At 53.5% G+C, this 22014-nt stretch overlaps 1 protein-coding gene across 2 annotated transcripts in view; it reads left to right on the forward strand.

Annotated features, from left to right (window-relative positions):
* GFRA2 (GDNF family receptor alpha 2) overlaps positions 1-22014 on the forward strand; it is a 103271-nt gene that overhangs the window by 74138 nt on the left and 7119 nt on the right. For both annotated transcript variants that reach the window (XM_043870518.1, XM_043870519.1), the window contains exons 5-7: positions 13309-13418; positions 14065-14205; positions 16127-16299. In XM_043870518.1, the coding sequence (XP_043726453.1) occupies positions 13309-13418; positions 14065-14205; positions 16127-16299 (424 nt within the window). The remainder of the gene's footprint in view (positions 1-13308; positions 13419-14064; positions 14206-16126; positions 16300-22014) is intronic.

Genomic DNA, 22014 nt, shown 5'->3' on the forward strand with positions numbered 1-22014 from the left:
GTTGGTGTGCCAGTCTTTTGATGGTGGCCTGGTTCTAACTGATCGCTTCTGATCACTTGGGGTCCAGTGCCTCCAACCACAGATATCTCCAGGTCATTTTCTTTTCTTTCTTTTTTTATATTTTATTTATTCGGCTCTGCTGGGTCTAAGTTGCGGCACACAGGATCTCTGATACTCTGTGTGACATGCAAGATCTTTAGCTGTGGCAGGAGAACCCTTAGTTGCGGTGTATGGGATCAGGTTCCCAGACCAGAGTTTGAACCTGGGCCCCCTGCACTGGGGGCATGGAGTCTGAGCCACTGGACCACAAGGGAAGTGCCCTCCAGGTTATTTTCCTTTTTATTATTATTTACTTTTTGGCTGCTGCTGGGTCTTCATTACTTTTCCCAGGGACTTTCTCTAGTTGTTACAAGCAGGGGCTACACTTTGTTACAATACGTGGGCTTCTCCTTGTGGTGGCTTCTCTTGTTGCAGAGCATGGGCTCTGGGCGTGAGGGCTCAGAAGTTACGATACACAAGCTTGGTTGCTTGGTGGAATCTTCTAACATGTTCCCTGCATTGGCAGGCAGATTCTTACCCACTGCACTACAGGGAAGTCCCTCTAGGTCATTTGCTATTGATGCCCTCATGGCTCACCTGGAGGAGAGGGAGGGTCCTGGGTGAGTTTCAGACTCCATGGGAAAGGGGGGTGGCTGATTCCCTGAGATGACACCGGAAGAGAAATAAGCCTCCCTCTTTCTGTAGCTTCTGGATGAGGGGAGGGAACACTGGGTTGAGAAAAGAGAAGGCCAGATCAGGGCAGGGGCAGCGGGGTGGAGGGGAAGACCCGCTGGCTTTGGAGCTGAGATTTGAAGCTGAGTGTTTTGGGCTTCCCCAGTGGCTCAGCGGTAAAGAATGTGCCTGCAAAGCAGGAGACCCAGGTTCCATCACTGAGTCAGGAAGATCCCCTGAAGGGGGAAGTGGTAACCCACTGCAGTGTTCTTGCCTGAAGAATCCCATGCACAGAGGAGCCTGGTGGGCTACAGTCTGTGGGGTCACAAAAGAGTCAGACACGACCGAGCAACTAAACAACAACAGCAACTTCTGCCTTGCTGCTGTGATATTAAGTGAGCTAATTAATCTCTCTCTGACTCTATTTCCTTATCTGTAAAGCAGCAGTAATAATGCTAGCTTTAGGGTAAAGCCTGGTGATGTTAGTGGAAGCACTTTGTGTGACTGTATAAATGAAGGAGATGCTTGTTAATAGATCAGAGATATTTTGTTGCTTTGGCCTGAAGGGAGAGGATGGAGAAGCATCATGGGTGTGTGTGTGTGCATGCTAAGTCGCTTCAGTCGTATCTGACTCTTTTGCAACCCCATGGACTGTAGCCCTCCAGGCTCCTCTGTCCGTGGGATTCTCCAGACAAGAATACTGGGGTGGGTAGCCATTCTCTTCTCCAGGGGATATTCCCAACCCAGGGATTGACCCCGCGTCTCTTGTGTCTCCTGCATTGGAAGATGTGTTCTTTACCACTAGTGCCACCTGGGAAGCCCATCCTAAGCATGAAAAGTGAAAGTGTTAATTGCTCAGTCATGTCCAACTCTTTGAAACCCCACGGACTGTAGCCGACCAGGCTCCTCTATCCATGGAATTCTCCAGGCAAGAATACTGGGTTGCCATGCCCTCCTCCAAGGGATCTTCCCGAACTTGTAGGTAAGTACTGTGATCCCTTCCCTTCTGCAGATGAGGAAATGGAGGCCTAGAAGAGGTTTAATGACCGAGTCAAGGCCACACAGCTAGCGAGTAGCTGAGCCAGGGTTCAGACCCAGCCAGCATGACATGATGCCATAAATTGGACCTCAGGGCTGGGCCTGCTTCTGTGTATAGGTGGGGTTCTCGTAGAATTCTGGACTTCCCGGGGGAGGAGAGCAAATCGTGCTTTTGGCAGCAGGCTGCCCTGAGGTCTTAGTCACGTCCGGAAGGGTTCAATCTGCATTTCCTAGCCTGGCAGCAGGCTCTTCTTCCACCTGCCAGCTCCTAGGGCTCAGGGCTGCCCTGGAGTGAGGGGCCAGGACTCTGAGATGGCAGCTTTGCTCTCTCAGCCTCTTTCTCTTGCAATCGAGGGTCAGTTTCTGGTGCTTCTGGGACCAGTAACATTTTCTCTAACCAAAGACTTCAAGAAATCATTGTTTATAATAACCCAGGATTCCTGAGGCCTCATTCAATTAAATGTAAAGAAATAATGACCATCTTAAAGCAACTTTATTAAAAGAGCACATAATGAACAGTGGATTCTATTAGCATCTTTTGAAATTTATTTCTGGATTGTGTCAGTTCACACACCATTTTCCCCTGCTCTGCCTAGGGTGCGTAAGTATATCGTCTCCTGCTTTTTATCCCTTAACATGATTTCAGTCAATCCTAAAGGAAATCAACCCTGAATATCCACTGGAAGGACTGATGCTGAAGCTCCAGTACTTTGACCACCTGATGCAAAGAGCCGACTCATTGGGAAAGACTGTGATGCTGGGAAAGATTGAAGGCAAAAAGAGAAAGCAGGCAGCAGAGGCTGAGATGGTTAGACAGCATCACCAACTCAGTGGACATGAGTTTGAGCAAACTCTGGGAGATAGTGAAGGACAGAGGGGCCTGGTGTGCTGCCGTCCACGGGTCACAGAGTCGGACACGACTTACCGACTGAACAGCAACGGCATCCTTGTCATTGTCAGTAGTGATGTGGCTTTCTGTGGCTTACCCATTGGAACCATTCCTCTCCAGTTAAGCTGAGTGAAGAATCCAAGGCCAGGTCCGTCTTCCTTCATGAGTAGTACCATCATCCATTTTCAAGTTACTCACACTGAAGTGTTCTTGTGACCCTGGCTGTCTCACATGGGTCAGATAGACCCTTTGTGGGTTTGGTTTTTGATATGTGTCCCTTTCAGTGTGTGCCTTTTGTGGTTGCTTTGAACTTGGGCAAAGAAGATCAGATAAAATCAGAGAGCGAAGCTAAGTAGTAGTCAAAAAATTTTATGTTTTAAGTGACAGAAACCCAACTACCCTAAGAAAAATGGAAAAGTAATCTATTGGCTTTCAATAAAATATAGAAAGGGTAAGGGTGTATTCCAGGATTCAAGTGCAAATAGGTCTCCCTCTGTTTCTCCTTGTCTCTAGCGTTTGCTTCTCTTGGCAGGCTAGCTGCATATTATCTTTATTGTGACCGTGAGGCTAGATCTGTGGTCCTAATTTTTAGGGCTTACATCCCTGGTGCCTTAATCACCAGGAAGAAAAGAAAGTTCTTCTTTGCTCTATAGGAAAACCTCGGGGCAGGGCTCTGCTTGGCCTGGCTTGTGTTGCTTCCTTATCCTAGACGGTCAGTGTGGCCAGGGAGAGAGAGCTGTGTAGTGGGCATGGCCTGGGTCACCTGCCCACCTGTAGCCCCAGAAGGTGGAGCACCATGGTTGACAGCCTGTAAGAACTACCTGGCCAGAGGAGGAATAGCTCTCCCTAAAGGGAGCGGCTATTCTAGGCAGAAAGTGTAAATATCCATGTATACTTAAAGAATAAGCAGGAGGGAAGGAAGCCAAGTGGATTCTTAATTTCATGAGACAAATGGTAGCAGCCTCCGAGAGAAGGCAGGAAGGAACGGGGCTCTGGCTGTCCACAGTGAACCCCCGAGGTGTCAGAAAGCAGGCCCATGGGGGAAATCCATTTCTGTCTGTCTCAGTGTCACGTAACATTGAGCCTGCTTAACCATGCCCTGCATCGCTGGAGGGAACCTTGGAAAGCCATTCCAGAAGCACTTGGGTCTATTAAAGCCATTTCCTCTACGTTCCCCTAAATCAGCTCTGAAGCCCATCGTGAGTAATTTGCATTTCTTGGGAATCCTTTTTCCCCTCCATGAAATATTCAAGTGCCCTGCTTGTTAGCACGCGGCAGCGCTGGTGGCTGCCCCCAGAAGCATCGTTAGCAGTGGTGGGTCATGGCTGCAAAGCTGCAGAAAGACCTCATTCTCATTGGCAGGCACCTGGCCCTGCTGTGCTGGCTATAGGGTGTGTGACCACGTGAACTCCCTCTTGGCGTTGTTGTGTCTTTGCTGTGAATTATGTCTACTTCGTGGGATTGTTCAGAAAGTCAAATGCGATACCCATGACTGGCACAGAGTGGAGGCCCTCAGTAAATATTAGCTTCCTGTCCTCCGCCTGTGATTCTAAACTAGTAGAAACCCATTGGTTTCTGTGGCAGCAATGTAACAGGTCTAACCTGATAAAGGAGACTTTGGCAAAGTTAACAAGATCTTTAGGTGGCTGAGAAGTTAAGAATCTACTGCAATGCAGGAGACCTGGGTTTGATCCCTGGGTCAGGAAGATCCCCTGGAGAAGAGAATGGCTATCCATTCCAGAATTCTTGCCTGGAGAATTCCATGGACAGAAGAGCCTGGCGGGCTATGATCCATGGGGTCGCAAAGAGTCGGACATGACTGAATAACACTTTCAGATGCTAAAGCTACGTATTGGCCAGCATTGGAATGCCTTGGGGTTCTGGGGTGCAATTTACCATAGTATTATTCTAGGCCAGACAGATTGGAGAAAGCCTTTGTGCAAGAGAAAGTGTTTGCAGCCTGGACCAAGGGAGAGATTCGTCATAACAGGTACCTGTGCTTTCTTGACAAGGTCAAAGCAAAGAATTGAGATGTGTGTGTGTACTCAGTCATGTCCAACTCTTTTGCGACCCCATAGCCCTCCAGGCTGCTCTGTCCATGGGGATTCTCCAGGCAAGAATACTGGACTTAGTTGCCATTTTCACCTCCAGGGGACCTTCCTGACCCAGGGATTGAACCTATGTCTTTTGCGTTACCTACATTGGCAGGCAGGTTCTTTACCGTTAGCACCACTTGGGAAGTGTACCCAAGTGTGACTGTTCTGTATGGGGATAGGTGTGTGTGTGTGTTTGTGTGTGTACAAGCGTGCATACTCCTAGCCATCTTACTGTGAACCTTCTTGGGCTACAGCCTGAAGCATTACTTTTTTTCATTGACTGGGTCATAGCGTGTGCATTTTTACAGCTGAGACCAGGGAGTGGGCCTGAAGGGTCCCCGCAAGCCCAGCTCTGAAGCCTGTACCATTTGTTGCATCCCTAACCTTTTCCTGCATTAGAGTCACCTGGAGGGCTGATTGCTGGCCTCTGCCTTTGCATTTCATATCTATTATATCTGGGGTGGGATCCGGAAAATGTGCATTTCTAACAAATTCCCACTTTTACACTTGGTGCTGTGGGCCCGCACTTTGGGAAGTCCGCCCTCTCCCGCCGGCCAGGTCTGGATAGTTCGGCTTGTCTGGGTTGACTGTGGCACTTCCAGCTTTGCCTCTTGTTCCCTTTGCAGGAGTGCACCAGCCCGTCACACAGGGTTGCCAGATCTAACAAAGATACAGGCTACCCAGTTAAACGTGAATGCTGGGTAAACTGAAAAAAAAAAGAGAAAAGAAGCTGGCATGAGTATATCCCAGATATTGCATGGAATGTACTTATACTAAAAAAAAAAAATTATCGATGATCTGGAATTGAAATTCATTGGATGTCCTATATTTAATCTGGCGACTGTTTAATGAAATCCGGGGCCAAGTGTCTCTCTGCCGCTCCTGCTGCTTTCCTGTGATTGAATAGGCTACAGCGGCTGATGAAACCAGCCCAGAGAGGTCTGTGTGTTAGATCCGGCTGCTGCCCTGAACGCATTCGGCAGTCTTTGCTCCGTCTCACTGAGAGCGGACTTGGCTCGTGTCCATTGATGGTTCTCCTGCTGACTCTCTGTTCCCCCCTTTGTCTGTCTGTCTTCTCTTTCTCTCGTGCTTTCTCTTACGCCGTCTATCCTATGGGGCCTCTTCAAGGCAAACATCTGGGAAGCAATGGGGCTGGTCGAGGGAAAGTCTGTTCCTGGAAGGGAGAATGGGGAACTCACACCGTCCGTAGGGACGAGTGGCAGCTGGCCCAAGAGCCCCAGCTGGCTTGCCGCGCGTGATGAAAGGATAACATTTGCCTTGGAGATTGTACCTACCGGGACCGGGCTGATTCACTTGTGGTTGGAGCTGAGAGTGTCGCGGGCTTGGAGGAAATTGACGCTGCTGGTCGCTAATGCTGATGGATGGAGCCGGCCGCTTGGACAAGGGAGTGGGCTATATGGATTTGGCTGTGTCTTGGGGGACAGAGGGAAGCTGAAGAGTCAAAGGCCTCCTGGAGACTTGGACACAGCATCCTCCTAAGTGGTCACTCTGGTTTGCCAAGGATGCTGGGGCTGGAGAAACAGTGACGGAAGGCCTCGCCACTGCCTTCCCTCCACTGCTCCCCTCTGCCCTTCTCTCTACCCCCCGGTGCCCTGAAGGCAGCCGCGGGGCTGCTGTGAAGGAAACAGGCCACAGCCTCGGAGGAGCAAGGTGGCCCTCCTTCGCTGGCCACCCTGGACCTGGCAAAGGGCCTCCTGCTGCTTCTGTGTCCTCACTGCGGCGTGGGCAGCGGAGTGGGGCCGCAAGGCCATTGCTCACCTGGTCCAGCGGGGGTACTCTGGAGCCGGATGCAGAGACGGAGGGAGCTGTCTTCTCTCCTTGATACACACGCCTTGTGTGGGGCCCAGGCCTACCGCGGCAAGGTGAACAGGTACTTCTTCTGCATCAAACACATGAAAAGCTATTTCCTGTTTGCCAGTGACAGGCACAGTGCTGGGGACAGGATGTCTGGACAAGAGAAAAAGGGTAAGGACGGTGCCTCCTCTGTGTGCCCAGCTCTCGAACAGAGCCGACGAGGGAGCTAGGCTGGCATGGCCCACCCTGTTGAATAACTGGGGATGCTGAGCGCAGAGATGCGGCAGGCCTGCCCAAGGTCACGTATCGGGCAAGCAGTGGACTGTGCGCGGCGTGTAACAGCTGTTCCCTCCTCTCCCAGCAGCTGGATCTGTCGTCCCTTTCTCACTGAGCATCGGAACTCTTTCCCCTTCTGTGCCCTGGCTTCCTTCCTTCACCCACCCCCTCTCTCTGGATGACCTTGTCTGTCACTCTGGGTGTCAATTTCTCATTTTCACATGTTCCCGCTGTCTCTAGCCTGGGGTCTGGTGATATTTTGAGGGGCATCGTGGACGTGAGGCTGCCAAGAACCTCAATGTTCCCGTGTCAGTGATTGGAGACCCACCCTTGCAGAAGGGAGGTGAGGCCCGCCTGTAGGATGGGGAGGTTGGAGCTAGGTTGTCAGGTCTGCTGCAGCAGGCATCATGCTCCTCCAGGACACTGGGCTGGCACTGACCTCTGTGGAGGCCTGGCCCCGGGCCTGGTGGGCACTCAGCCCTGATCCCATCGGCTGGGATGTCTTTTCTGACATTTCACTGACATGCGAGCCATTCCCATCATTCGTTTGTCAGTCACATGGCGGGGCTTCAATACGTATTTGGAAAAAAGATGAATGGGTATCTCCCGCTAGTCCAAAGGCGTTTGGAGGATATAGATGAAGAAGTCAGTAGAGTCTTCCACTCTGGGAATGTATGTTCCAGTTGAGGGGAGCAAACAGGGCCATATCAGTAAGTCTGTATGCAATTAAGTGTGAAATTGGCTTGTCCAGACTGGATATGTAGCTGGAGTAGAGATGGGAGAAGTCCATGTGGCTGGTGGGGCAGAAAGGACTTCAGGGGCAGGACTGACAGTGAGCCCTTGTAGGAGGGGGTTGGGCTGTCCATGTGATCAAACGGCATTAGCCTGGACTTCTGTATTTTGGTTAAGAGATCCTATTTTAGCTTCTCTTTGGTGGGGAGGAGATGGTAACTAGCACCTCTGCTTGTAATCTCACAGCCCCGTGCCCTGCCGGAGTTCAGCCGCAGTGCTCCTTGTTGCTGGGGCCTGACCACATGTCCTTGGCTCCTTCTAGAGGGAGACCTTCGGCCTTGGCAAGCAATGAGGTCTTTGAAGGTGCTGTGTTCGTGGCCTGTGGCTGCCTGAACAGAGCGCCACAGGCTGGGTGGCTTAAAACAGACGTTGAAAAGATATGGATCTGTCATGCAGGGTGAAGTGAGTCAGAGAAACAAACATCATGTATTAACAGATACATGTGGAATCTAGAAAAAATGGTACAGGGGAACCTGTTGGTATAGGTTAGAATAGAGATGCAGACGTAGAGAATGGACATGTGGACCTGGGGTGAGAGAGGGAGGGTGGCGTGAATTGGGAGGTTGGAATTGGCCCGGGTGCACACTGCCATGTACAGAGCAGACAGCGAGTGGGAAGCCGCCGTGCCGCGTAGGGAGCTCAGCTCGGCGCTCTGTGACGCTAGAGGGCTGGGTGGGAGGAGGGTCCAAGAGGGAGGGGATGTGTGTGTACATGTGACTGATTCACGTTGTACAGCAGAAGCTCACACAACACTGTAAAGCAATTATCATGCAATTAAAAAAGCCCAGAAACTGATTTTTCACAGTTTTGGAGGCCAGAAGTCCAAAATCCAGGTGTTGGCAGGACCGTGCAGGCTTGAAGGGAGAATCTGTCTGACGCCTTTCTTTTAGTTTCTGGTGTTGCCGGCACTCCTTGGCGTCCCTGGACTTGGAAAGGTGTGTGAATGTTTAGTAGCTTAGTGGTGTTGCTCTTTGCATCCCCGTGGACTGTAGCCCGCCAAGCTCCTCTGTCCATGGGTTTTCCCAGGTGAGAATACTGGAGTGGGTTGTCCTTTCCTCCGCCAGGGGATTTTCCTGACCCAAGGATCAAACCCGGATTTCCAGCACTGACAGCCAGATTCTTTACCCCTAGCACCACCTGGGAAGCCCAGACTTGTAGGTGCATCAGTTCAAATGCTGCCTGGATCTTCACATGCATTCTCACCGTGTGTCTGTGTCTCTTCTTTTCTGCTTATAAGGACACCAGACTTTGGATTGAGGTCTCACCCTATTTCACTGTGACCTCATCTTGCTATATCTGCAAAGAGCTTGTGTCTGAATAAGGTCAGGTTCACAGGCACCAAGGATGAGCATCTGGCTCCCTGTGTGTGTTAGTCTCTCAGTCGTGTCTGACGTGTTGTGACCCCGTGGACTGTAGCCCACCAGGCTTCTCTGTCCATGGGGATTCTCCAGGCAAGAATACTAGAGTGGGTTGCCATGCCTTCCTCCAGGGAATCTTCCCGACCCAGGGATCAAATTCAGGTCTCCCACACTGCTGGCAGATTCTTTACCATCTGAGCCACAGGGAAGCCACGCGGCTCCTTGGCTGACACAATTCAACCTGTGATAGCTGCTTAGAGATTTTGGTTTGTTTGCTCCAGATCCTCCTTGCCTAAGTCCGTGTCCCTTCCTGGCTCCCTGGTGGGTCTCTGGAGGTCTGGGGTGTGGGCAGAGACCACCTCTCATAGACCTTCCTTCATTTGCTGAGCTCACGCAGGACAGACGCTGATCTGACCATTCAGGACCAAGTCTTACTCTGCAGGGGCTGGGAGCTTGGTTGGAAGTGCTGTTTGTCCCTGTTTGGGGGACTGGGTGAGCAGATAGAGGGTGTGATTTATGGGCAGGAGGTAGGGTGGAGTAATAGGGAATTTTAAAGGAAAATAAAAGAGAAAAAATAAAAAAGAAAAAATATAAAAAGAAAAAAAAATTTTTTTTTTTTCCTTACTTAGAAAAAAAAAAGTAAAAATATATCTAGGAGTTTCTCTGGAGCTGTTGCGGTCAGTGTGGGTTCGGCTCAGTTTCAGATAGCTCCTCGTTCCAGCTTACACTTCTTGATATCTACAGGGCCCTTCCGGTGAAGTCGGTGTTTTCTACAGGGATTTTAATCTGTTGCACCAGTCCCTTCTGAAGCGGGTCCCTTTGTTTATTTGGCTTCCGTTTGCCGGTCTCTTCAGAGCCTCATTTCCGCCCTGACACAGGCGGGCGGAGGTGGACTCTTATTCAGTTAGCTAGTTCCCTTGCGCTGCTGGGAGGGGCTGACGCTGCGGGGCGGGGCTGACGCTGCGGGGAGGGGCTGGCCCTGCGGGGGCGGGGCTGACGCTGCGGGGAGGGGCTGGCCCTGCGGGGGCGGGCTGGCGCTGCCGGGAGGGGCTGACGCTGCTTTCTCCGTCTGCGCTGCTCAGGCTCCCGGCTGTTCTATATGGAGCGCGCCCCGCGCTGCGCTAGGTTCCAGCCCTCGGGTGTTACACAAAAGCGCGGAAGGAAAAGCTGCGCCTGCTCTCTGTGCCTTCCCCGTCAGAGCGGTCCAGGCAGCGAGGGGCTTGATGGGCGCACTATCCCCAGGTGTGGCGCACTCACTCCCTTCCGCGGACCCAGTCTCAGTTTCCGCTGGCGCCAGTCAGGTGCGCGCGCCTTCCGCCCTCTGCGTCCCCAGCCCCAGTCCCTGCCCGCGCCTGTCGGGTGCCTGCGCCCTGTGTCTCGCCGCGACCTTCCCCTACCCCCTGCCTCCTGCCTCCGGCGGGGCTGGGCGGGTCCGCAGCCTGCGACCTCTTCTTAGGACTTTCTCCGTCCCTTTGTTCTGCGAACGGCCGGCAGTGTGTTCCGGCCGGTTAATTTTCTCTCTTTTGGTCTCCCACAGTTCAAGTTGGCACCTCACAGAAGCTCCCTCCGATTGTCCTCAGGGCACTCAGGCCCGGACCCTAGCCCAAGCAAGGCCGCCTAAGACTCCCTTCCCGGGACGGGTCTCCGTCCTTAGCTCTTTTGTCTCACTTTTTACCTTTTATATTTTGTCCTACCTCCTTTCGAAGACAATGGTCTGCTTTTCTGGGCGCCTGATGACCTCAGCTAGCGATCAGAAGTTGTTTTGTGAGGTTTGCTCTGCATTCAGTTATTCTTTTGATGAATTTGTAGGAGAGAAAGTGGTCTCCCCGTCCTACTCCTCCGCCATCTTGGCTTGGGTGGAGACAATGCAAATTTCCTTCTCTTTTCCTGCGGAGAACAGGATGCTTTTGTAGAGGAGTGGGATGGGGGCAGGGAGCCCGCCAGAAGGGGCTGCCCTTGTCGTTGGAGTTCTGGGCTGGAATTCTGGCTCCACTGCTCAGAAGCTCTGGGGTCCTGGGCAGGTTACTGAGCTCCTCTGAGGCTCAGCCTCTTCCTCTGTAAAGGGGGATGGGTGCTAACAACTGCTTGGCACATCTCAGAATTTTTGTGAGGAGTTGGTCATAAAAAGTGGATGTGAATGGACCTCTGCGTAAGTCACGTTTTGATTGTGGTCAGTTACACACAACATAAAACTGGCCATTTTCACCAGATTTGAGGGCATTGTGTGCACTCCCACTGTTGTGCAACCACACCGCCATCCATCTCCAGAAGTTCGTCATCTTCCCCGACTGTGAAAACAGTGTCTATGTATTGGATAAATAAGGAAGATGAGTCCGCAACATCTGAAGTCTTGCAGCGAGTTAGGGGCGGAGCTGAAGCGAGACCCCGCCCCCTGGCTCTCAGCTTGGAGCTCATCTTCCATCTCCAGCTCCTTGCTGTCTCTGCAGGCTGCAGGAGCCCAGGGACACGTGAAGCGTCTTTGGGGTCAAATTGCTCTGGAGAGCTGCTACTTCCTTCTCTACCCGTTTTCCTGGGACTGTGGTGCCTCCTGGCAAATCAGGATTTGTCCCGTGGGAGGACCTAAGTGGACGCCTCCATTGAGGGTGTTCCTTTTAGGCTGTCCTGTTCCTGGTCTCTCTCAGCTTCTTACTTTTCTCTCTCCCTGCTCCTTCCTGATGTGGACAGAGTTCCGGTGGAGAAGCAGGGGAGCTGAAGTGGGGGTGATCTTCGAGGTGGCTTTGTGAGAAATTCTGCGGTGTGGACAGCATGGGCAGGGTGGCAGGTGGGCCCTCCTGTGGCTCCCATATTTCTCAGGCACTGCAGCCTGAGCGGTAGGAGGCGGCAGTGGTCCCGGCTCAGGCTGACGGCAGCAGCCCCGGGCCCGGGGCACTAGGGCAGGAGGCAGAAGGAGTAGAAATACCTGTGCAGGTTGGGCTTGGGTGCCCTAGGCCTCCTGTGAGCTCCACGCAGGTGCCAGGGGCTGGGGGCAGACGGGCTCAGACAGCGGCTGCCCTCCGGCAGCTCACGGTCATGCCGGGAACACAGCTGTGTGCAGGCGGGTACAAAGCAGCTTTATCCGTGCCGACAGAGAGGAGCAGGTGATGACAGGTTACGTCACCAGGGGAAGGAAATGCTGCTTGTGCCTTGCGGGGTTGGGGAGCTAGTGGAGGGACGGCCCTGGAGGCTCTGCTTTGATTTGATGTAGAAGAGAAGGGTCAGGAATGCCCGAGGGATGTCTCATCCTAGGGGGACTCTTTTTTTTTTTTAACCTCCCTGGGAGTTGGTCCCACTAACCCCTAGAAGGACCCTGTGAGGTGGCTGAAGGTGTTAGTTGCTCAGTTCTGTCTGACTCTTAGACACCCTGTGGACTGTAGCCCACCAGGCTCCTCTGTCCATGGTATTCTCCAGGCATGAATACTGGAGCGGGTTGCCATTTCCTTCTCTAGGGGCTCTTCCCGACCCAGGAATCAAACCTGGATCTCCTGCATTACAGGCAGATTCTTTACTATCTGAGCCTCCAGGGAAGCCCTATGAGGTGGCTGGGCAGGGGTTATTTACTTATTTTTTTGTCTGCTTCGGATCTTTGTTGCATCATGCAGGTCCTGAGTTGTGGCACATGAACTCTTTCTGCTTGTGGCTCTCGGGCGTAGTTGCTCCATGGCATTGTAAGATCTTAGTTCCTGGACCAGTGGTCAAACCCACATCCTCTGCATTCCAAGGTGGACTCTTAACCACTGACCCCCCAGGGAAGTCCCTGGGCAGATATTGTAGGGTGGCAGTAGCAATGTGTTGAAGGACTTGGGAAAGGTCACCAGGAGTGTGACCAAGCAGGAAGCAGAGCCCGGCCTTCCTGTCTGAGTCCCAGACGTTGTCAGCAAACCCACCCGGGTTCTCTCTGTGTTCCTCCAAGTGAGAGACCCGTTCAGAATGGGTTTTGCCTAAGCCGGGTGACTGGCAGGAGGAGAAGGGGGCGACAGGACGAGATGGTTGGACGGCATCACTGACTCCGTGGACATGAGTTTGAGCAAATTCTGGGAGATGGGGAAGGCCTGGGAAGCCTCGCGTGCTGCAGTCCGTGGGGTCACAAAGAGCTGGACACAGCTGAGTGACCGAACAACAACAAAACTGGATGCCTTGATTTCCAGGAAGTCCTGTCCTCAAGGAGCTCCTAGCCTGAAACCCCCCAAAACTTGTTTGCCCCCCGTCTTCCTCCTCTCTGTCCTTCCTGGTTTCTGCCTGCCCTGGGAGGCTCTGAAGTAGCGGCTGTGCCCTGGAGGAGACAGGAGGTCAGCCAGGTTAACCTGCTTTCTCCGTGGTCTTCTCCTGACCCCAGGTCCCGGCTGGCGGACTTCCATGCCAACTGCCGTGCCTCCTACCAGACGCTCACCAGCTGCCCCACCGACAATTACCAGGCGTGTCTTGGCTCCTACGCTGGCATGATCGGTAAGCCACCCAGCCCGGGGTCTCAGTGGCTCCAGGCTGCCCCTGGCCCAGTTAGGGACTGAAGTCCTGTTCCTCCTCTGCCTGGTTTCAGATAAGAGGTGTGATGGGAGCTGGGATTTTATCACAGGGGAGGAGCCCCAAGGATCTTAGGAAGCTTCCGAAATAAGAAGGGTGATGTTTATTGTGTGACATTCTAGGCTCTGGACTGAGCAGTTTACGTGGACTGTCTTATGTAAATCTCAAAACAGTGCTTTCTGGGTGGGGGTTAAGGCTCCATTTTACAGATGGGAAAACTGAGGCTTAGGGAAACAGTGACTTGCACATGTTCACCCCGCTGGTCAATGCTGGCACTGGGATATAAACCCAGGAGAGAGCCTTAGTCTCCCTGACTGTTGGTGTAGGAGAAAGCCAGGGCCTGTGCTCTGGGTGGGGGCTCCTGGGTATCCCCTCTGCTGTCCTCTATGCCGTGACCCCCCTGCCAACCCTCGTGGTTTGGATTGTGAGCTGTGATGTATATGTGTTTAGGGTCAGGTGGTGGGGGTGGGGGACGGGTCCCAAGCCTCGTCTATGGTGTGCCTGGGGTCTGGGGGCCAGGAGGGAAGCCTTACTGTTCCTCTCTCCTCGGCCTCCCTGTCTCCCTGCCCAGGGTTCGATATAACACCCAACTACGTGGACTCCAGCCCCACGGGCATTGTGGTGTCCCCCTGGTGCAGCTGCCGTGGGAGTGGAAATATGGAGGAGGAGTGCGAGAAGTTTCTGAAGGACTTCACAGAGAACCCATGCCTCCGTGAGTCCGCCTGCATCCGCCCCATCAGGAGCCGTCCCGCCCCTCTTGTCCCGGGGGCCCTGGAACTGTGCTGGGCCTGCCCTCCTTCCCCCTGTGGTGGCTGGTGGTCCCTATGGGGCTTCTCCAGGAGGGGGTTTGACTACGCAGACTGTGGGTTTTGCACTCCTGTAGATGCTTCCTGGAGCTGTTCGGAGGCCCCTGGAGGCCTCAACCTTTGCCACATTAAGGCTGAAGGTTTCTGGTCTGTTATCCTGATGGTTTCACCAGGTTCCTTTGGGGACTGCCCTGCTATGAGGGTCTCAGCTTCTGTCACTTCTGCCTTTAAGGATTGATTTCCCCTGGGAATTGGAGTCTCAAGTCATCAAGCTCCTACTAATCTGAAGGCCAGAGAGAGAAGTCAGCCACAAGCTCCATCTGCCTGGTCTTTCTAGTCTGACACCCTCGACAACCCACCCACTGGAAGATCTCCTCCCCCTTTCCCTTCCTCTTTTCTTCCTTCTGTCCGTCTGTCCATCCTGCCCTTCTGACAGCACTGGGAGTTTAGAGATGGAAGTCACAGGTCTTGTCATTGAGCAGCTCACCCTCTGGAGGGGGGCCACCATTAGAGCATCATGGCCATCACAGTACAGAGGGCGCTGTGCTAGGGTGGAGGTCTGCAGGGGGTTCTGCCGGGGCACAGGGTGGGGATGCCCAAGACATCCTGGAGGTAAGGGTCCCTGAAGGCTTCTCGGAAGCTGACCCACAGCGGGGGTCGGTGGGCACTGGTCAGCTGAAGTGGCAGTGAGGGCCCGCTGGTCTGCTCTAGGCAGAAGTGGGGTTTGGGAACCTGTGGACTGCTTAGCCTTGCCACAGAGCGCGAGGATGCCTGGGGTTACTTGGACAGGTGGAGAGAGTCCTCCTCATGGAGGCGGGCAGGGAGACTTGAAGGCATTTGGATCTTAGGGTCCTGCAGGTGGCAGAGGTGGTATGTGGGTTGGTGAAGGGGTGTTGGCAGGTGGTGCCGTGGTCAGATCTGGTTTTGGAAGGCTCACTCTTTGCTTCTTGTGTGGAGGGGGTGAGGGTAGGGATATGGTTCTCACAGGTGACCCAAAACCGAGTCCACTAGAGGATGTAGCGGGTGCTCTGGGTGGAGGACGGTGCCCACTGATCCAGAGCAGTGTTGGCAGCGGGATGGGGAGGAGACATGGGTGGAGAGACCTCTCAGGGGTCAGCTCGTGGCCAGCAAGAGGGTGGTTAGGGGAGTGTCCTGAGTGACCGAGATTTCAGCCTTGGGTGACTTAGTGGAGAAGAGATGGCAGACCTTCAGTACTGAAAATGTGGGGGGGCAGTGTCGCAGTGGAGGGGGTGGTGCCTAGTTAAGGTGGCGATCTGATGCACCTGAGGTGCCTCTGGGGCTTGGAGATGGAGCTTCCTCTAGGTCTTGTGCGTATGGTTGGGTACTGGGGACACGATTTTGTCCAAGAGGTCTCATTAGTCAGTCCTGAGTCAGTCAGTGTAGCTGACTGAGTGAGGGTGGGTGAGGCCACCTGGGGAGGCGGGCTGCACTGGGGGCCATTGGCATGCAGTGGGGGGCATGGCCTGCAGCACCAAATGCTGCAGAGAGGACAGCTCATGCCCTAGGCACGGCCTGCTCCTCCCCTCCTGGCTCCCCATGCTCCCACTTCTTCTCCTATGTTCCTCTTCATTCCTCATCCAGTACATCTTCTATTCCAGCTTCCCTCCTGCTGTTTTCTTCTCTGGGTATGAGACCTTGCTAGGTATCTGAAAGGGAGCTTCAGCCGAGTTAGTTCAGGCAAGTTCCACCCTGCCCCCAGCTCCGGGCCATCACAGGGAAGGTAGCTGTTGGGATACCTTCAGCTGAGGGGCAGAGTGGCGGAGGGGCCCCTCATTTCTCTGTGTCTCCCTGCTCTCTTTCCCACAGGGAACGCCATACAGGCCTTTGGCAATGGTACAGATGTGAACCTGTCCCCTAAAAGCCCCCCATTCCAGGCCACACAGGCCCCTCGGGTAGAGAAAACGCCTTCATTGCCAGATGACCTCAGTGATAGCACCAGCCTGGGGACCAGTGTCATCACCACCTGCACATCTGTCCAGGTGAGGGGTTATAGCTCGGGCACTGGGGATATGAAGCTGGGGCAGGTGGAGGGCTGAGAGAAGAATCTAATGTCAGGGACAGAGTGGGAGTTTACAGACGGGGACCAGGGACGGGGCACACAACCTCCTCCCTTTGGGTCAGGACCCTAGAGGCAGAAAGAGCTGGTGGGAGTTAATTTTCCATGATTCATTGACTGGACATCACCTTGCAAGTATCAGACACCTGTTCTGTCACGGGATTGTACCACATACCACAGGGGTGCCTGAGAGATGAGATGGTTAACATTCACTTGCCATCTACTGATGACCAGGTACTATAGACTCGCCGGCAGACTCTGCCTATTTCATTGAATTCTCACACAGTGAGATGCTGGGATCCTTGTTTTACATACAGGAAGCTAGCCCAGGCGTGTTAGGCCACACAGTCAGGGTCACACAGCTGGTTAGTGGTGGAATTTCAAACCTACCTCTGACCCTACAGCCCATGATGTTCATTTGTTTATCCATCCGCCCATCCATCCAACGTGTGTGATGCACACATTTTGGTCGAGATCTTATGTGAGATGCTAAGGAGACACTGGTGAATGAGGCTGACAAAGTCCTGTGTTCTGTGGTCCTTGGTGGTGGTGTTGAGGGTCAGACAGCTCAACGAGCACCAGACATGGGGTGTGGTCAGTGCCGCAAGAGGGGACCACGTGGATGGCGCTGTGGAGACACATCCCAGGGCTCGCCACTCAGCCTTTGTCTCTGCTGAGCGTCCCTCCTACCATCACACCATCTGCTATAGTAGATTCTTTGCTTAGGATGTTGATCTGATCGGAACCCCCCCTCCCCCACACACTCACACTCATATACACACACTTATATATGCTTGTGCACACACTCACACCCTAGAAGAAAGACTTTAAAAGAGGATCTGGTGCAGAATATCAGGGGAAGCAGAGGAGGGAAGGAATGGCGCGGGCACGGATGCTGGGGCATAAGGGGTGCTTCAGGCAGGAGTTGGGGCTGGAATTCCCAAGGAGGGGTGGGGCCTGGAGTCCAGTCAGTGGGGCTCAGTGTGGGTTTGGCTGTGGGGCCAGTGAGAACAAGCCTGGCTGTGTAGGGCAATGAAGACACAGTCTGAGTGGGGTGGGCTGGTGGGATGGATCACCAGTAGGCACACTCTATGAAGTTTCATTCTTGCAAGATGAGTAAGTCCCGGAGAGCTGGCTATAGCCATGTTACTGTAGTCGACATGTTGTACTGTGTACTGGAAAATTGCTAAGACTTTAGATGTGTAGACCTTAGGTGTTCTCAGCACAAAAAAGAAATCAAACAAACAAACAAAAAAAGGTAATGGTAGAGGTGTGAAGTGATGGATGTGTTGATGGACTCATGGTGAATATTTCACAGTACTTAAGTGTATTGGATTGTGCACCTTAAATATTTTTTGGATATGCCCTGAGCATTGTGAGATCTTAATTCCCTGACTAGGGATCGGGCCTGGGCCTCTTGCAGTGGAAGTACAGAGTCCTAACCACTGGACCATCGGGGAATTTCCAAATATATGCAATCTGTGATGGTCTGTATAACCTCAGTAGGGCTTCCCTGGTGGCTCAGTGGTGAAGAATCTGTCTGCAGTGCAGGAGCCCCAGGTTTGATCCCTGGGTTGGGAGGATCCCCTGGAGGAGGAAATGGCAACCCACTGCAGTATTCTGCATGGACAGAGGAGCCTGGTGGCCTGCAGTCCATAGGGCTGCAAAGAGTCGGGCACGGCTGAGTGACGAACACTACCATTAACCTCAGTACTTCCAGAGATGAAGAGCAGCGGGCTTTCAGAGTCCTGAGACGAGACCTGAGCAGAGACGTCCAGGCCCCTTGGGCATCCCTCGCTGGTGCCCATCCTGGTTGGGAAGCCCACTCCCTCTTCCCTTCTCATGGACACCCTGACCTCCAAGTGCCCTCAGGCCCGCCCAGCGTGGCCCCTCCACGCCCCGCTCCCCTCCATTAGGCCACCCCTCCTGATTGAGGCTGCGGTGTGCGCGTCACCCTTGGGCAGCTCCTAATTACACTGAGCATGCTTCAGCGGCTGCCGGCGGGGCTCAGGGGCTGCTCCACAGATGGTCACCAGCTCAATTCCGTGCTAGAGCAATGGGCAACTCGGCTGCTGGGGCTGTGCCACCTGTCAGGTGACCAGGCTCTGGTCTGGTCCCCAGGTCCCTCTGGGCACTGCCAGCCTTCCTCCCCAGCCCCTTGGGGCTGGCTAACCCAGGAGATGCGCACTCAGGGGGCCGTGGACCCTCCTTAAGACTCTCAGAGAGTCACCGTGGGCATGGAAAAGTTCAAAGCTGGGCTCTCATGTCTGCCGCAGTCCTCTAAATGCCTGGTGACTCTGACTCCCTTTTCTCCCCATTTCCCTCCAGTGCCTTGCTGAACCATTGCCTGGTTACTTTCAGCCCCACCTTGGGGCTGCAGGCTCACTGTCTGGGGTCTCATCTTATACTTGGTTTGATTACAGGGGGGTTAATGCATGATCTCTATGGAAGACAATGTGTATGAGGAACCTTACCTATATGTTAGGTGTTTTGAATCCCGGGGTTGGGCGAGCTGTCTTGCTGGGGGATCCTCCAGGCCTGTCCCCCGCGACCGTCCACTTAGGTCTATTGACTAAGTCACTCTGGGCAGGACAGCACGGGGGGCCTTCCCAGGAGAGGGACCCATCCATCACCATCCCTACACCCCTATTTCTTCTCTCAGAAACTGAAAGGGACGTGCTTTTGCTTTTTTTTTTTTTTTTAACTTTCTGGCATGCGGGATCTTAGTTGCCCCACCAAGGACTGAGCTCACACCCACTGGACTTCCAGGGAGGTCCCTGTGATTCTGCTCTAGTCTTTTAAAGACTACTGTCACTACTGGAAGTGCCGAGGGAATAAGGCTGCATCTGTCCCCAGCCTGGCTGGAGGCTGGTGTGGGTGGTCTGTCCTTCCTCAGCCCTGCTAGCTTGGAGGGGCTCTGTGGTGGCCCTTGGAAATGACAGCAACCCATGGCGACATAAAGGAGTCTCTGAGTGAAGGCAGAGATGGGGACCTGAGCCGGGGAGGGAGGGAGAGGAAAGCTGTGCATCCCAGACACCCCTGGAGAGAGAGGCGAGGTTATTTAACTCTGTCCTCCTCCTCCTCCACAGGTGGACCCTGGGGGAAGCCTGAGGGACCCTCTTCACTGACTCAGAGATGGCAGCCAGCTGGTGACCTGGCATGAGTGATTGGATGTTAGGAGTGAAGGGCTCTCAGAGCTGCTTCCCAAGCCTCAGAGGGTGGAAGCGCAGTGGGGACAGTGACTCGTCCCAGCCTCTGCCTTCTGGAGTTTTCTCCTGGCTGCCCTGTGCTGTCACCTTCTCCACATCTGCTCCCCCAGAGGACTTTCCCACGGTGGGAGCGGGGTCTGGGGACAGAGGAACTCTCGTCCCCGTGGAGGGCAGCTGAGCAGAAAGGTGGGGAGTTTTAGGTACCAGAGAGGAGCCGGCAGCCGGGCAGACCCCGAGCTGGCCCTCTGTCTGGGGTCCTTGATGCTGTCTAGGGTCTGGCTCTCATATGTTTCCACTCCTGGCTGTGGTCCCCTCTCCGGGTGGCCCTGCCAGCCTGGTGTTCTCTGGAGCTTGGAGAAACTGCAGCAGGATCTGCAGAATGGTATCTCCTTTTGTCCCTGCTCGCTCTCTCTCACACACACACCCCCAGTGTGAATTCCGTCTCTTCTGCCCAATGGTCCCTAGAGCGGAGAATCCATAAGAGGTTGTTCTATCTTGTACCCTCATCCAGGGCCCTTTGTTTCTGAAGCCCACAGTGCACCCCCGGTGTAGGCCCAAGGTCCAGGCTGAGCAAGACGCTGGCCCTTGAACTTGTCAGTCCCTCTGAGTGGAGGGTGTCTCCCTCCCCTCTCTTCGGCTCTCTGCCTCTGACTCCTCCTCGGATGTTGTCCCTTGAGTCGTCTCCTGACTCAGCTCTGGCCAAGCTGCCTTCTCTTTGCTTAGGGCTCCTGTTTGACACGCTCTGGCCCCATCAGGATGTGCTCTGCTCCCCCGACCAGACAAGCATCCCTGGAGGACAGGAGCTGCATTGCCCTTTTTGTTGTTGTTGCTGAGTCACTCAGTCGTGTCCAGCTCTTTGCGACCCCATGAACCGCAGCATGCCAGGCTTCCCTGTCCTTCACCATCTCCCGGAGCTTGCTCAAACTCATGTCCATTGAGTCGGTGATGCCATCCAACCATCTCATCCTCTGTCACCCTCCTTCTCCTCCTGCCCTCAATCTTTCCCAGCATCAGAGTCATTTCCAGTAAGTCGGCTCTTCGTACCAGGTGGCCAAAGTATTGGAGCTTCAGCTTCTGCACCAGTCCTTTGAATGAATATTCAGGGTTGATTTCCTTTAGGATTGACTGGTTTCATCTCCTTGCTGTCCCACGGATTCTCAAGAGTCTTCTCCAACATCAGTTTGAAAGCATCAATTCTTCGATGTTCAGCCTTCTTTATGATCCAACTCTCACATCCATAAATGACTACTGGAAAAATCGCCCCCCTTGTAGCCCTTACAGCCAAGTGCCTAGCACCTGGCATCAAGTGGATGCCCCCCACAGGTTGACAAAAGTAGCCCAGGGTCCTGCTCATTGGATTTGTGGGGACTTCCTGCTCTCTGTTCTAGAAAATGGTCTGTTTTGTTGCACGCAACTCTGTTCAGCTTCCCTCCCTCTCATTGATGCCTTCTGTGTGCCATGAGGTATGAAGGTGAAGAGGTCTTTCTGTCAAGGATGCAGAGGATTGGGTAGAAGGCTGTCCTGGCATGTGATGGAGCCTGGACCAGGGTGGCACAGGGTGGGCGGGGCACACTGGCAGTAGGCTCCCGCTTTCCCTGGACTTGGTGTGTTTCTGGTGTCCTTGGCATCCCCCTGGGTGGCTCTGGGCCAGTTTGCGGGGCCCCATCAGGTCACCTGGAGTCTCATCTTCCCCAGGGCTGCAGGACCCTACTAACGTAATTTCTCCTTTGCATTCCTTGTCTCTGTCAGCCAGTTTCTGCTCTCATCCTTGCTACTGCCCATCACATTTGGGGGAATTAAAAATGAGTTTGATGGGTTTGCCAAGAGTCCCACCTCCATCTCCCCCTCCTCCTCCCGATTCTCTGGGTGGGTCTCTTACTGGGCACACAGGCCTATGGCCGTCAGAGCATGGGCCCCAGAGGCCCATCAATATTTCTGTATGCCTATTACGCATATATTTCTCCCATCCAAGTACTAACCAGGCCCAACCCTGTTTAACTTCTGAGATCAGACAAGATCAGGCACATTCAGGGTGGTATGGCTGTAGATAATATATTTCTTATTTACAGACTCGGCCCAATTCAAAGCTTTGAGAGGCTAACGTATTTCTTCTTTTCATCTCTTTCTTGTAGTCATTCATTCATTCATCCATCAGTGCCTTCACTTATTTATTGGACATAAATTCTTACCGCATGTCACTCTGTTGCAGACACCGAGGCTTACCAGCATGTGAGGCCTGTACCTTGGTCCTCTTACTGGCGGGAGGGTCAGAGTACGTGCTGGCTCAGAGAATTATGGGGCAGGAAGTGATGGGTGCACCAAGGGACAGATAAGGTGTTATGGGATCCAGAGGAGGAAGCTGCTTTGGAAGCACAGGACTCATGGAGCAGATGGACCTTGCTCCTGGGCCAGGAGGAATAGGGAGAATT

This window comes from Cervus elaphus, chromosome 16 (assembly GCF_910594005.1).
Source record: "Cervus elaphus chromosome 16, mCerEla1.1, whole genome shotgun sequence".
NCBI lineage: Eukaryota > Metazoa > Chordata > Mammalia > Artiodactyla > Cervidae > Cervus > Cervus elaphus.